Source organism: Suncus etruscus, chromosome 13, assembly GCF_024139225.1.
Source record: "Suncus etruscus isolate mSunEtr1 chromosome 13, mSunEtr1.pri.cur, whole genome shotgun sequence".
In the NCBI taxonomy this organism is placed as follows: domain Eukaryota; kingdom Metazoa; phylum Chordata; class Mammalia; order Eulipotyphla; family Soricidae; genus Suncus; species Suncus etruscus.
The window spans coordinates 30492404-30505321 of record NC_064860.1 but is presented as its reverse complement, the minus strand read 5'-3'; the positions used below and the strand labels follow the sequence as shown (position 1 = coordinate 30505321).

At 37.8% G+C, this 12918-nt stretch overlaps 1 protein-coding gene across 1 annotated transcript in view; it reads right to left on the bottom strand.

Moving 5' to 3' along the window:
* POLQ (DNA polymerase theta) overlaps positions 1-12859 on the bottom strand; it is a 67405-nt gene extending 54546 nt beyond the window's left edge. The window contains exons 1-5 of the mRNA XM_049785864.1: positions 12682-12859; positions 11903-12082; positions 10039-10169; positions 7636-7792; positions 4682-4790 (exon numbers count right to left, since the gene is read on the bottom strand). Coding sequence (XP_049641821.1) covers positions 4682-4790; positions 7636-7792; positions 10039-10169; positions 11903-12082; positions 12682-12859 — 755 coding nt within the window. The remainder of the gene's footprint in view (positions 1-4681; positions 4791-7635; positions 7793-10038; positions 10170-11902; positions 12083-12681) is intronic.
* Positions 12860-12918: the final 59 nt, after the last annotated feature.

Below are 12918 nucleotides of genomic sequence, written 5' to 3'. Positions count from 1 at the left end.
TTTATAGTTCTAAGCTTTCCTCAATTTCCCTTTAGGAAAAACTTTATCAGAATTTTATAAATTTTGTTAGGTTAATTTAATACAATTCAATACAAGCTATATTTTCTGTTATGATTATTTTATGACTCCAAATAGGTCAAAATATGTTTGACACATTTCAAGAATGAGAATATTCTATTATGATTTACTTACACTTTATTTCTAGCTTTAGTTAAGCTTTCAGAGAATATATTTCAAATGCCAAACTCCTTTCAAATTTGTTGCTTATTTTTCATCATATGGCAAATTATCTATATAAATATTCCATACATAAATAAAAAGATACAGATTGATGGAAGGGATGATAGAGTAAATGAACACAAGTGAAAGGAGCTGACAACAGTGATGTAATTGGTGTTGAAATATTTTATGACTATAATTCAACTATCAATAACTTTGTAAATCATGGTTCTTTAACAAAATAAAAAGTTACTTGTAGGGGCCAGAGTAATAGCGCAGCAGTAGAGCATTTGCCTTGCATGCAGCTGACCCAGAAGGGACCTGGGTTTGATCCCAGTCATCTCAGATGGTCCCCTGAGCAAGGATTTCTGAGACTATAGCCCTGAGCATCACTGAGTGTGGCCCAAAATTCAAAAAGAAAAAAATGACTTGTAATAAAAGATGAATATGATGAAGGCCAGAATATTACAGTAGAAAGGGCATTTTTGTCTCCAATATTATTTTATTTTATTATATCTTATCTTTCTCTTTCTTTTTGCACTCCAGCATGATTTGATTTCAGAACTGAGACTATTGTGTGGTGCTTGTCTTTATTGCTGTAGTGCTCACTGGATATTTAATTTGATATTTCATTCTGTATTGTTGTGGTGTTTCAATTACCTTTTTCACATCCTCTCTCAAACTGAGGTTGATAGCCTCTCTAGAATGACTCCGCCCATTTTCAGCGTATTTGACTTTTTATTTCTTCTTATTTTGTACCCCAATCTATTGCTTTTCTTTCCTTCAAACAAAACCACATAACTCGATTTATCTAGCTCCGCCTCTTAAATAGAGGGGGAAACAAGGGAGGGTACCAGGACCAAAAAGATATATGATCACTAATAGTAAGCTAGATAAAGAGGGGACCACCTTCTCTAGCAGCCTGGGGGGTGATGGTGGGGTATATGGGTTACAGAAAGGGAACTGGGATGGGGAGAGGACATATTTGGTGATGAGTATACTCCCCCTGATTCAATGTTAATATGTACCTAAAATACTACTGTGAAAGATATGTAAGCTATTATGATAAAAAAAAATTGTGTTTTAGTCAGAAATGTTCTTTGACTTACATGTATTATTATATTATATTAATTATATGTTATGTTATGTTACTATATTATGTTATATCAGTTTACCTCAATATGTTAATCAATTTTGTCTCTTGAATAAATTCTTACAATAAAAAAGGGGCATTTTCCTTGGATGCAGTATTCAATTCACATCATCCTAAATGGTTCCCAGAGACCATCAGACAGGAATAAGCCCCTAGTACCGCCAAGTATGGCACAATCAAATACACACACACACACACACACACACACACACACACACAGAATGATAGAACAGTTAATGTGTTTAAACACATTGGGTAGAGATAGAAACAAGATATAGGTTAGATATAAATCAATAATAAATGTATAGTATACAAAGCCATCAAATTAAAAATATTTATTTTGTAGAAAAGACATGACCCCAGGGGGCCAAACTTCCCATAATAAACTGGTGGGACACTACAGGACCCAAAACCTATGCTAGTGACACAGTGGGAAATAGCAAGACCCTGAATGCCTCAAGCGAATAGCAAGATCCTAAGAAATGGATACCTGGCCCCTTCCATAGGTCAGAACAGTGAAGGCATGCTTTCCTGAGATACAAACACAGCTGCCAGAAAATCCTGCCCTCCATACCCCATATGGTCCACGTTTTGGCCTCTTATATATTCACCAGGGTAGCCTGGCTACCCCAACCACATCAGGTTAACAGCCCTTATTCCAATAAACATTTCCTCAAAAAACCACAAAAGTAACTGTAGGTACAAAAAACAATAAAACCCTGATCACAGAATAGTGATAAATTCAAGTGAAATACTGAATTCATTTAGCATAAGAGGCTACAGATAATTGTAGAGGAAGAACAAATTAAAAGGAAATACTTTTGATGGGGAAAGAAGAGACTAACACCAACTAAGTTCCCAGAGTCCTGAAAACTTCCAAGAACGAGAGTACAGGCATCAAATCCAGGAAGTCCAAAGGGTATCTTCTAAGAGAGCATAAAGAAAAAGATTACAAACTATATCCCAGTCAGAATGACAAAAGCCATAGTAGAGATTCAATACTGAAAACAGTAAGATCAACAAAGAAAATTACATACAAAGGGAGCATCCCTAAGATTTACAGAGGGTAGGGCAATAGCCTTGCCCAAGGCCAACATAGATTCATTCCCCAGCATCCTATATGAACCCCAAAGCACAGACAGGATTAATTCCTGAGTGTAAGCCAGAAATATCCTTTGAACATTGCTGGGTGTGGCCTAAAATAAAATCTTAAAAAAATAAAGAAATTTACAACTGACCATTCAAATGAGACTCTCTAGCTCATAGACAACCAAGGAATTTAGTAAAAGAAAAAATAAATCAAGAATATGAATGCCTCACCACCTCACCAAGAACACTTTACCAAACCAGACTCTAGCTCGCCTTTGAAGAAACAATAAACAACTTCATGGACAAATACCTCAGGAAATTCAGACTAAAAACCAATTTCACAAGAAAGAAAAATAAAACAAACCATATAAAACTTCTATGGAAAGAGGTCACAAAATTCTATGATAATATCTCTCAACATCAATGGGCTAAATGCAACAATTAAGAGACAGAGAGTAGGGGCCAGAGCGGTGGCGTTTGCCTTGAATGCCTCTGACCCAGGACAGACCTCTGTTTGATCCCCTGCGTTCCATATAGTCCCCCAAGCAGGAGCAATTTCTGGTAACTTAGAGGAAATATTAATAAACTGGAATCCAAAAATAAAAAAATTCAAAGACAAATGAAACCAACAGCTGGTTCTTTAAAAAATACACATGATCTGTAAACCATGAGCAAGATTCACAAAAAAAGAACCGTAATGAACCATATCAGAAGTGACAGCACATTAAACACCACAGAAATTCAAAAAATCATCAGAGATTACTTTGACAATGGTACCTAAAGGGAAAAAGATTTAAAAAAAAAAAAAGAAAGTTAAGTAAAAGTGTCTGCTATAGAGGCAGACTAGGGCGTTGATGTGGAGGATCAGGAGGGAAACTGGGGAAATTGGTAGCAAGAAATGAACACTAATGAAGGGCTGTGTGTTGGAACACTGTATGGCTGTAACTCATCTATCAGCAATTTTTAACTATATCTCACAAAGAGTTATTAAAAAAGTAAATTTATTTGAACAGCAACAGGTGATTTCTGAGTGCAGAGCAAGGAGTAACCCCAGAATTCCACTGGGTGTGGTCCAACAAGCCATCAACCAATGAATCAATAATGTGTACCTTAAAAAAATTCTATGATAAATGTGGTGAGCAGTCAAATTTTTAAATGTTTATATAATAATATAAAACATAAAGTCTTTCTCAGTTTTTTGTTTGTTTTTTGGGGGCCACACCCATTTGATGCTCAGGGGTTAACTCCTCGCTATGTGCTCAGAAATCGCCCCTGGGTTGGCGGGACCATATGGGATGGGATAGAACTGCAGTCTGTCCTAGGCTAGAGCTTGCAAGGCAGATGCCTTACCTCTAGTGCCACCTCTCTGGTCCCTCTCCGTTTTCTTTGTTTGTTTGGTTTGGTTTTGGAGCCACATTTGGTGACGCTCAGGGGCTACTCCTGGCTATGCACTCAGAAATCCCTCCTGGGGACCAGAGAGTTAGCACAGCGGTAGGGAATTTGCTTTGCATGCAGCAAATTTGAACAAATGGTAGTTCAAATCCCAGCTTCCCATATGGTTCCCCATGCCTGCCAGGAGCGACTTTTGAGCACAGAGCCAGGAGTAACCCCTGAGCGCTGCCAGGTGTGGACCCCCCCCCCCCAAAAAAAAAAAGGAAAAAAGAAATCATTCCTGGCTTGGGGTACCATTTGGGACACTGGGGGATCGAACCCCAGTCCGTCCTAGGCTGGTGCCTTAAGGCTTGTGCTATATAGCTCCAGCCCCTTTTCTTCAGTTAAAAAAAAATTTTTTTTTTTAATTTCTTGGGCCATATCCAGTGGCAGTCAGGAGTTAATCTTGGTTCTACGCTCAGAAATTACTCCTGGCAGGCTCAGGGAGCCATATGACATGGTGGAATCAAACCCTCTTTGTGTGCATTGCAAGGCAAAGGCCATACCCACTGTACTATCGTTCAGGCTCCAAATCTTGAGTACTTTTTGGTATTTTGGCTTGTGGCCACATTCAGCAGTGTAGGAATGAGGGAAATAGTCTCAGCTCAGTAATGCACAGTAGAGCATAGGGTATAGGGATCAAACCCAGGACTCCAGCCCTTGGAGCCATCTCCACTACTCATCCCTTCAGTAAGAATAAAAATCATTCCATATGAGTTTGCTATGCACTTTTCAAACACTTCACCACCTGTTTGCAGCCTCAGGAAACTGATTATTTCAGGTACTTACCAAGACACTGATTTCTGAGTAATATAGCAAATCTTGGTCAGCAAAAGCTCCAACAAATACCCTCGGTGAGAGTCTCCCAACATATGTAATTCATCCACAACCACTATTCCTGAAAGAATTTTTCAGATACTTCATTTTAGAAAATATGATGAGCCCAAGAATTGTGACACAATATCTTCCTGTCTACCATCACCCCTCTTCACTTCATCCCTTTATCATTTCTTTTGTGGTATATATGCCTGGTTATAACACTTACACATCTATGTCATGATGTTCACCAAGGGTAAGTATATCAGGTATAATATTTATATGCCTGTCTGTAAAGCTCTCAAATAGGGCTCCTTCAATAGTGGAATTTATTGCGTACATGTTGACTGTGGGCTGCACACAAAATGTGTGGTGTTCACACATTCTGGTTGTAGTATGTAAGGTGTTGATGAGGTACTCACAAGGGTCACACTTCTTTATGTTAATGATTGCACAAATTTTAAGGGGGGGGTCAAACTCTCAGCTGTGGAGCTCACATATATTTGATTGTGGTACAGTTCCAAATCATTTACACCACTGGGATCACAGACAGTAGAGAGCTACTAAGACTTTGGTTTGTGCTTTTTCAGCTCTAGGGATTGACCTTGCAAACTTACATTTCTAAGGTTGACTGTTCTAAGGCATTGAACTATTCCTCAGTTACCCAAGTCTCAGTATCTTATATCTCGCACAGTAAGTGGTTTCATTATAATGCATTACAGGTTTAACCATATAACCAAAATTAGGTTCTACATAATGGACACATTTTCTCCAAAGATATTTCTGGAATCATGAGTAGGCCTATATAATGTATCCTGAAACTAAATATCAACAAATCGCTTACTCGGAGAAAACTGCTTCACATTATTCAGACACTACATAACCAGTAGTCTTGTAGAAATATGCTCAATGAGATATTGAATATCTCTAAGGTAGTTCAGTATATGTACTTTGCTACAGGAAAAATAGTCAGGGAAACCACAGTTATGTTGAAAGTGTCTTAGAAAAGCAATATCAAATGAAGAAGTCATTTTTGTTGTCATTGTTGTATATTGTTTGCTTTTATGTTTTTGGTTTTAAATCCTAGCTACAAAGCCAGGGCTTACTCCTGGCTCTGTTCACAAAAAATAAATAATTTTTAATATTTTGTTTGTTTAGGGACCTCACCTGGCAATGCTCTGGGCTGACTCCTAGCTCTGTGCTCAGATATCACTCCTGGAAAGGCTTAGGAGACTATATTTTATTCCAGTAACTGAACCCAGACCAGCCACATGCCAGGCAAGCACCAGGCCAATAGTACTGCTCCAGCCCAGGGAGGAATAATTTTTAAAAAACATTACTACAAGATTACAGTAAATGAGTTTAGAACATAAATTTGATACTTAAACTATTTTTTAAAAATATCAAACCAGTTTATGCATTTGGAGGAAGTCTCAACAATTAATAAAAACTGAGGCCAGTGAAATAGAACAACAGGTAAGGTGCTTAACTTGTGTTTAGCCAAACTGGATTCAATCTCTGATAATTCATATGGTCCCCTGAGACCTCAAGCAGTGGTGTTAAGTACTAAGCCAGGAGTAAGCCCTGAGCATTACTGGGCGTGACCAAAAAACAAAACAAAAAAATCATTAAAAATTATTATCCAAAATTATTATCTTAAACATTTTCATAAAATCAGTTTCCACTAGTATTCCTTCCACAAGTCTCTCTATCAAATCAATTCTTACAGACTATTTCCTAGTGACATAACGTGGTCATTTTCCTCAGTAGTAATCTACTGCCATGCTATATATTATTTCATCATTCACTTATTCATTACCTCCCACCCAAAAGAATTATTCTACCTACTTTATCAGTGTGCTAAGTATAATATTGCAATTCTCAAAATATGAAAAGCCTACCTGATATGATTACATGTATAAGACAATTCTAATAAAAATTGATAAATGTGATTTGTTTCTTCAAGTTTATTTATACAGGACTGTCTAAATCTCATTAGGCTTTTACTTCACTATTCACCCTACCTTGCTAAACCTTTACTATTTTAGTTCTGCTGTCTGGTTTCTCTGATATTACTGCTACATAAAAGACTTTCCCAAATTTTTGTTTTAAAGAAGATAAAAATTTTCAAGAGTTCTACAGTTTCAAATTCATATACAGTATAGCTCCATATCATTTCCCTGATCCAGTTCTAATAGAAATAGCATAGCATAAGAAAATACATATACATATAGACGCTAATTATAGAGAAAGTTTATCTAGCTCCAATAGGCTTCCTTTTATTCTGGATAAAATTTAGACATTAAAAAACAGTGAGAGATGGCTTTAGGGTTCAAAGATATCTTATGTTTTTAAAATGCAAAAGTACATAGAAATAGAATCAATAACATCAGCAGGATACAGATTTTTGTTTGTTTTGGGGCCAAACCAGCAGTGATAGGGCTTATCCCGGCTCTGTGTTCAGGGATCACTCCTTATAAGGTGCCAGGGATCAACAGGGTCAGACATGTGCAAAGCCATGTGTAAGGTTATACCTCACCTGCTATATTCTATTTCTCACACACATAAAAAAGTGTTTCAGGAGCCAAAGAGATAATTCAGTGGGCAGGTCACTTGTCTACTATGCAGTTGACTCAGGGTTCAGTCCATGGCATCCAATATGGTCCCCTACACACTGCCAGGAATAATTCCTGAGTGCAGAATAAGGAATAATCCCTGAGCATCTCCAGAAGTGGCCCCAAAACAACAAAAGAGAACAATAATTTTTTCAGTCCACACAGAGATCCTGAGTACATATATTGATTCTCAAGTCCAAAAGCAAATGAAAATAAAAAATAACAAAGGACATAAAGAAATCAAGTAGCTCTAACTCCATTCCATTCAGAAATAACAGCAAAAAGTACTTGTTTAATTTTCAATTCTCTTACCTAGCAAATCCAGCTTATTTTCCTCTATGAGGCGATTGATCAGACCATTGGCTCTCTCAATTGTGCAGACAGCAATATCCAAGGAAGAGAAATGTCTTGCTGGAGAGGAACTGCCCATATAACCATCTACTTTTATTCCTACTTCCTGAAACAGATTCTAAATAGAATTAATAAATATATAGGTGAAATTATTTGAAATTCATATGTTGTAGATTAAGTCTATCTGAATATCCTAGAAAACAGATATAACTATCTAAAGACAGTTTTCTCAGATTACTATTACTTATTTCTGTTCAGGACAATGACAATAGGTCAAGCTGAGTTTTTTTAGAATCATACACTAAAAATATGTAGATAAGAAATGATGGAACTCAATACAGAAATTTTCTGTTAGAGTCCAATAAAGCTAAGCTTTATTCAATTAATAGTATTTTAAAGGGGCCAGAGCTATATAATACAGTATTTAGCGTCTTTTCCTTGTATGCAATCAACCCAGATTTGATCATCAGTATCCCATTTGATCCCCAGCAACAGCCAGGAGTAATTCCTGAGTGCAGAGCTGGGAATAACCCTGAGCATAGATGAGTATGCCCCCCCCCCAAAAAAAAAAAAAAAACTGTAGCATTTTACAAGACAACTTTAAGAGTGATTTATAGGGGCCAGAGTGATAGCACAGTAGTTTGTTTGCCTTGCACAGAGCCAACCTGGGTTAGAAACCCAGCATCCCATACAGTCCCCGCCGAGCCTGCCAAGAGTAAATTCTGAGTGCAAAGCCAAGAGTAATCCCTGAGAACTGCCGGTGTGGCCTCCCAAAATAAGTAATTTGTAAAAATTAAAATTGGAGAAAACTACCAAAAATCCTAATATGTTTAATGTAAAGCACAAGAAACAAATTCTTTCTATAAAAAATTATAAACTTTAAGAAACAAACGTATATTTCATGAATAAAATACTCATTATCCTACTAAAGTCTAGTGTTTCAAAATGTAAGAAACCTTTAAAAGTTAATGTTGGGACATGTAACTAACATATTTTGTCAAAAAAGGATCATTTTAATTTAGTAAGTGAATCTTAGAGGCCAAGCCTCAATGGCCATTGTCTCTGAAATAATTTGAAAATATTTGTAGAATCATGGAACACTAGTTATTTTTGTTTGATTTTTTTTTTCTTTATGTTGTCTTTAGACCACACTCAATTAAGCTCGGGGATTACTCCTGGCTCTGCACTCAGATGCCAGGGATTGAATCCAGGTCTGTCCCGGGTCAGCAACTAGTAAGGCAAATACCCTGCCACTGTGCTATTGCTAGGGCCCCATTTTAGAATTATTAATCAAACATCCTCAATTTAGCAAAAAGGCCCAAAAGATTAAATGCCCAGTCTAAATATATAGTGGCAAACCTGAAAACACAAACTATATATTTTTGGTTAATCATTACATTAGATTTGCTGTTCCAATAGCATTTATTTCATACAGAAATTATAATACAAAACCTATTTTATTCTTTCTCTCCTCTTTCCTCCCCTCTTTCCCCTTTCCACCCTCCCTCCTCCCCTCCTCTGCCTCCTCTCCCTTCATCCTTCATCCCCTCCCCTCATCCCTCTCTTTTCTCCTTCCTCTCTTATTTATTTGTTTGTTTGTTTTTGGGCCACACCCATGAAGAAAAAAACAACCTATTTTATTTAATGAAATACTAATTTTCAACTGCCTTAAAAACAGCATCATGGGCCGGGTGGTGGCGCTAGAGGTAAGGTGTCTGCCTTGCCTGCGCTAGCCTTGGATGGACCACGGTTCGATCCCCCGGTGTCCCATATGGTCCCCCAAGCCAGGAGCTACCTCTGAGCGCATAGCCAGGAGTAACCCCTGAGCGTCACTGGGTGTGGCCCAAAAACCAAAACAAAAAACAAACAAAAAAAAACAGCATCATATAAAATAAAAAATGTTTCCACTTAGTACCACACTATTCCAAGACTAATTTTAATTTTTGTATTTATATAAAAATATAAGTACTATTTGCTTCCTAAGAAAAGTTTGTGAATTATAACACAATTTTTCCCCAATTACTTTTTTTATTTGGTTTTTGGGCCACACTCAGTGACACTGAGAAATTATTCCTGACTCTGCACTCAGAAATTACTCCTGGTAGGCTCAGGGATGCCCAGGATCACATGCAGATTAGCTACGCAAAACACAAAAGCCCTACCCACTGTGCTATTGCTCCAGCCCCTGGTGGTTCTTTCTCCTTTATGCAGTAAGATCTTCATAAATGGTTCCATTTTAAAACTATATCGTGATGCAATAAAATAAACTATTTCCATTTACTTCATTATAGTATTATTTGAAATGTATGAAGCCCAACTGCCACTAAAGGACTATCACAATTACTAACAGTACAAGAACATTACCTGGAGATAGTATTTCTTCTCTTTTGCCACAGACACAAAAGGCAGAATAAACAAAGCTTTTTTCCGCATTTCCAAAACTCGCTTCAAAATAAGTAACTCTGCAACTAGAGTTTTTCCAGCACTTGTAGGAGCTAAAACATGTTATTCCACAGGTTATCCAAAAAAAGTAATATTTAGCATACATTAATTATATATATCTAGAAGCAATGGAGCCTTAGCCTATCATTAAGGACATATCATTTGTGAAACCATTATATCCAAAATGTCTCTGACTTTTTTTTTTTATAAAGCATCATGATTTATAAAACTGTCAGTGCAAAGTAAAGTCAGTCAGGAGACAGTCACAGAATAACCTCTCTCATTTGGGATATAATGAAACATAGTAAAATAATATGTTAACAAATGATCAAAGACACCAGAGTCTGAGAACTGGTTCCTGACTCTGATTTAGCTTTATATATTATCTCTAAAAAATAAAAAAAAATGTTTAATATATCTTTCTATCAGCAATAAACAATGAGTATCATTGAGTACCAGGTTTCTTTCATGTATTAAATGGCTAACAGCCTGCTCTTCAGGACTGGAGAAGTAGTACAACAGGTAGATGCCTTCATGGTACAGTGGACCCACATCACACCCTCACCACACCAAACCATAGACATCCCAGCACCAAAGAGCCCTGCCAAGAGAGATCCCTGACCAAGAGCCAGGAGAAATCCTTGAGCAGGATCAGAAGTGGCTGGAAAAAAAAAAAGAAAAAAAGCCTGCTTTGAGGATGAACAATGCTAATATACCTTAAAAGAAATTGAAATGGAATTTAGAGAAGAGTTATCATAACAAAATTTATGGAAAAACAAACAGAACTTATGAAAAAATAAGAGGATAGGAATGCCAAACAGGAAAACTCATGCAAATGCCTGTAAGAAAGCCTGATATGTTCAAAAGACAGTATGTTCTTTACTAAGAAATATCAAACTATTACATGAAAGTTTTAAAATCCTACCAGGTAGGGAATTTAGAATTTATCCACAAAAAAAAAATGCAGAGTGACTCATAAATTTAATAGAAAAGCATGACAAGGTTCTACTCACAGCGCTGTAAATATCAATTAAGGAGCAAAACAAAAAGAAAAAATAAAGAATTTATAAAGTGATTACATAATTTGAGGAAAAGATTATAGTAAATTAAGTAATGGATCTAAGACCAGAGAGCAATAGTCAGAATTAAAAATCTGAGGTAAAGTGTTGAGGAAGGGATAAGGAGACAGATAACAGGCGACACTGGTGTCTGAAAATGTGCAGTGGAAAAGAGATGTTGTTGGAAAGTCGTATACCTGAAATCCAGTCAGGCATGAACACTTTGTAGCTGTGAAAAAATTTGAGGGGATAGGGGGAGAGAGTGATAGTACAGCAGATAGGATCCTTGCTTTGCAAGGGCTCACCTGGGTACTATCTTCTGCATCGCAGATGGTTCCCCCTAGCACTGCTAGGAGTATTTTCTGAATAACCCAAGTATTACTAGGTGTAGTTCAAAAACAACAACAAAACAATTGAGGTGATAGACTTAGGAGAATAATAGATGAACTGGGGACCAGAATTATAAATAAAACAAAAGTTTATATCTAAATAATGGAATAGCTCAATTTTTGGAGATTGGATCACATTCTTTGCATGCAAATCCGGTTCTGCATGATTCCTGAAGCACTACCTGAAGAGGTCCTGGTAGCCTACAGACCCACATTGCTGGGATGAACACTATCTTCAGTGCTTATCAGTTCTTTTAAAAAAAAAATCAGAACCCCCCAAAAGTATCCTTTTAATTAATAGCTTTTTTAGAATAGCAGAGAAATTCATTTCCACAATACCTGAATAAACTAAATTCTTTCCTTCTAGGACTTGTCCAAGCAAAAGGCACTCTGCTTGCCATTCAAACATCCTCTTTACGCCAAAACTGTGATATTTCTCTAGAACAGCTGTAGGAAGTCCCCAATTTGCCAAAAGCAGTTTATCTGTTTGGTCATCAGGAACTGTTGACTTGCATTCTCCTACCAAAAAGAAAAAAGGGGGGGGAGGGGGAGAGTCATCAATCATTGAATTTAATTCTTGCACAGGGCTTTTAGCTCTCCATTGCCTTTTGGAATTCCTGGGTGTTCTCAAAGGAATATTTAAAGCACATTCAATACAAGGATCTGTAGGGAATACTGGGCATTAAGAGCATAGTCCCTACAGGTGATGAGATTTGACCAACTAGTTAAGTTTTTGCTGCAAAGTTCAAAGACCCATAAACTACTTAGGTACTTAAGTAGTACTTAGATACTTAGCTCATATCGCAGAGCATCAAACACAGAAGTGATCTGCAGCACAAAGCTGCAAGTTGAACAGAGAAATAGAAGCGAAATTGAATAGGCCAAGCAAGCGGTGGTGCAGCGGTAGGGTGTTTGCCTTGCAGGCAGCTGACCCAGGACAGAACCTGGGTTCGATCCCAGGCATCCCATATGATCCCCCAAGCCAGGAGCGATTTGTGAGCGCAGAGCCAGGGGCTCTGAGCACACACTGAGCATCACGGATGTGGCCCAAAATCAGAAAAAAAGATAATAAAATAAACTGTCCACCAGACCCCCCTGAACCCCCAGGACTGATGTACCGGCAAAGGCACCTGGAGAGCGGCGGCGATCTTTCAAGCTGCGTCCCAGACCCGCAGGCGGGCTCAACACCGACCGGGAGAGCTGCGGGCTGTCACTGCCATCACCGCTGCTGCATCCCGAGGAATCGGAGCCTAACGTCGAGCGCCGCCGTTTCCTACTCCGCCTAGGGAGATTCATCGCCCGGAGACTCCGTTCACGGCTCGGAGAAAGACGGGGTCCCGGCGTCACCCAGTTTT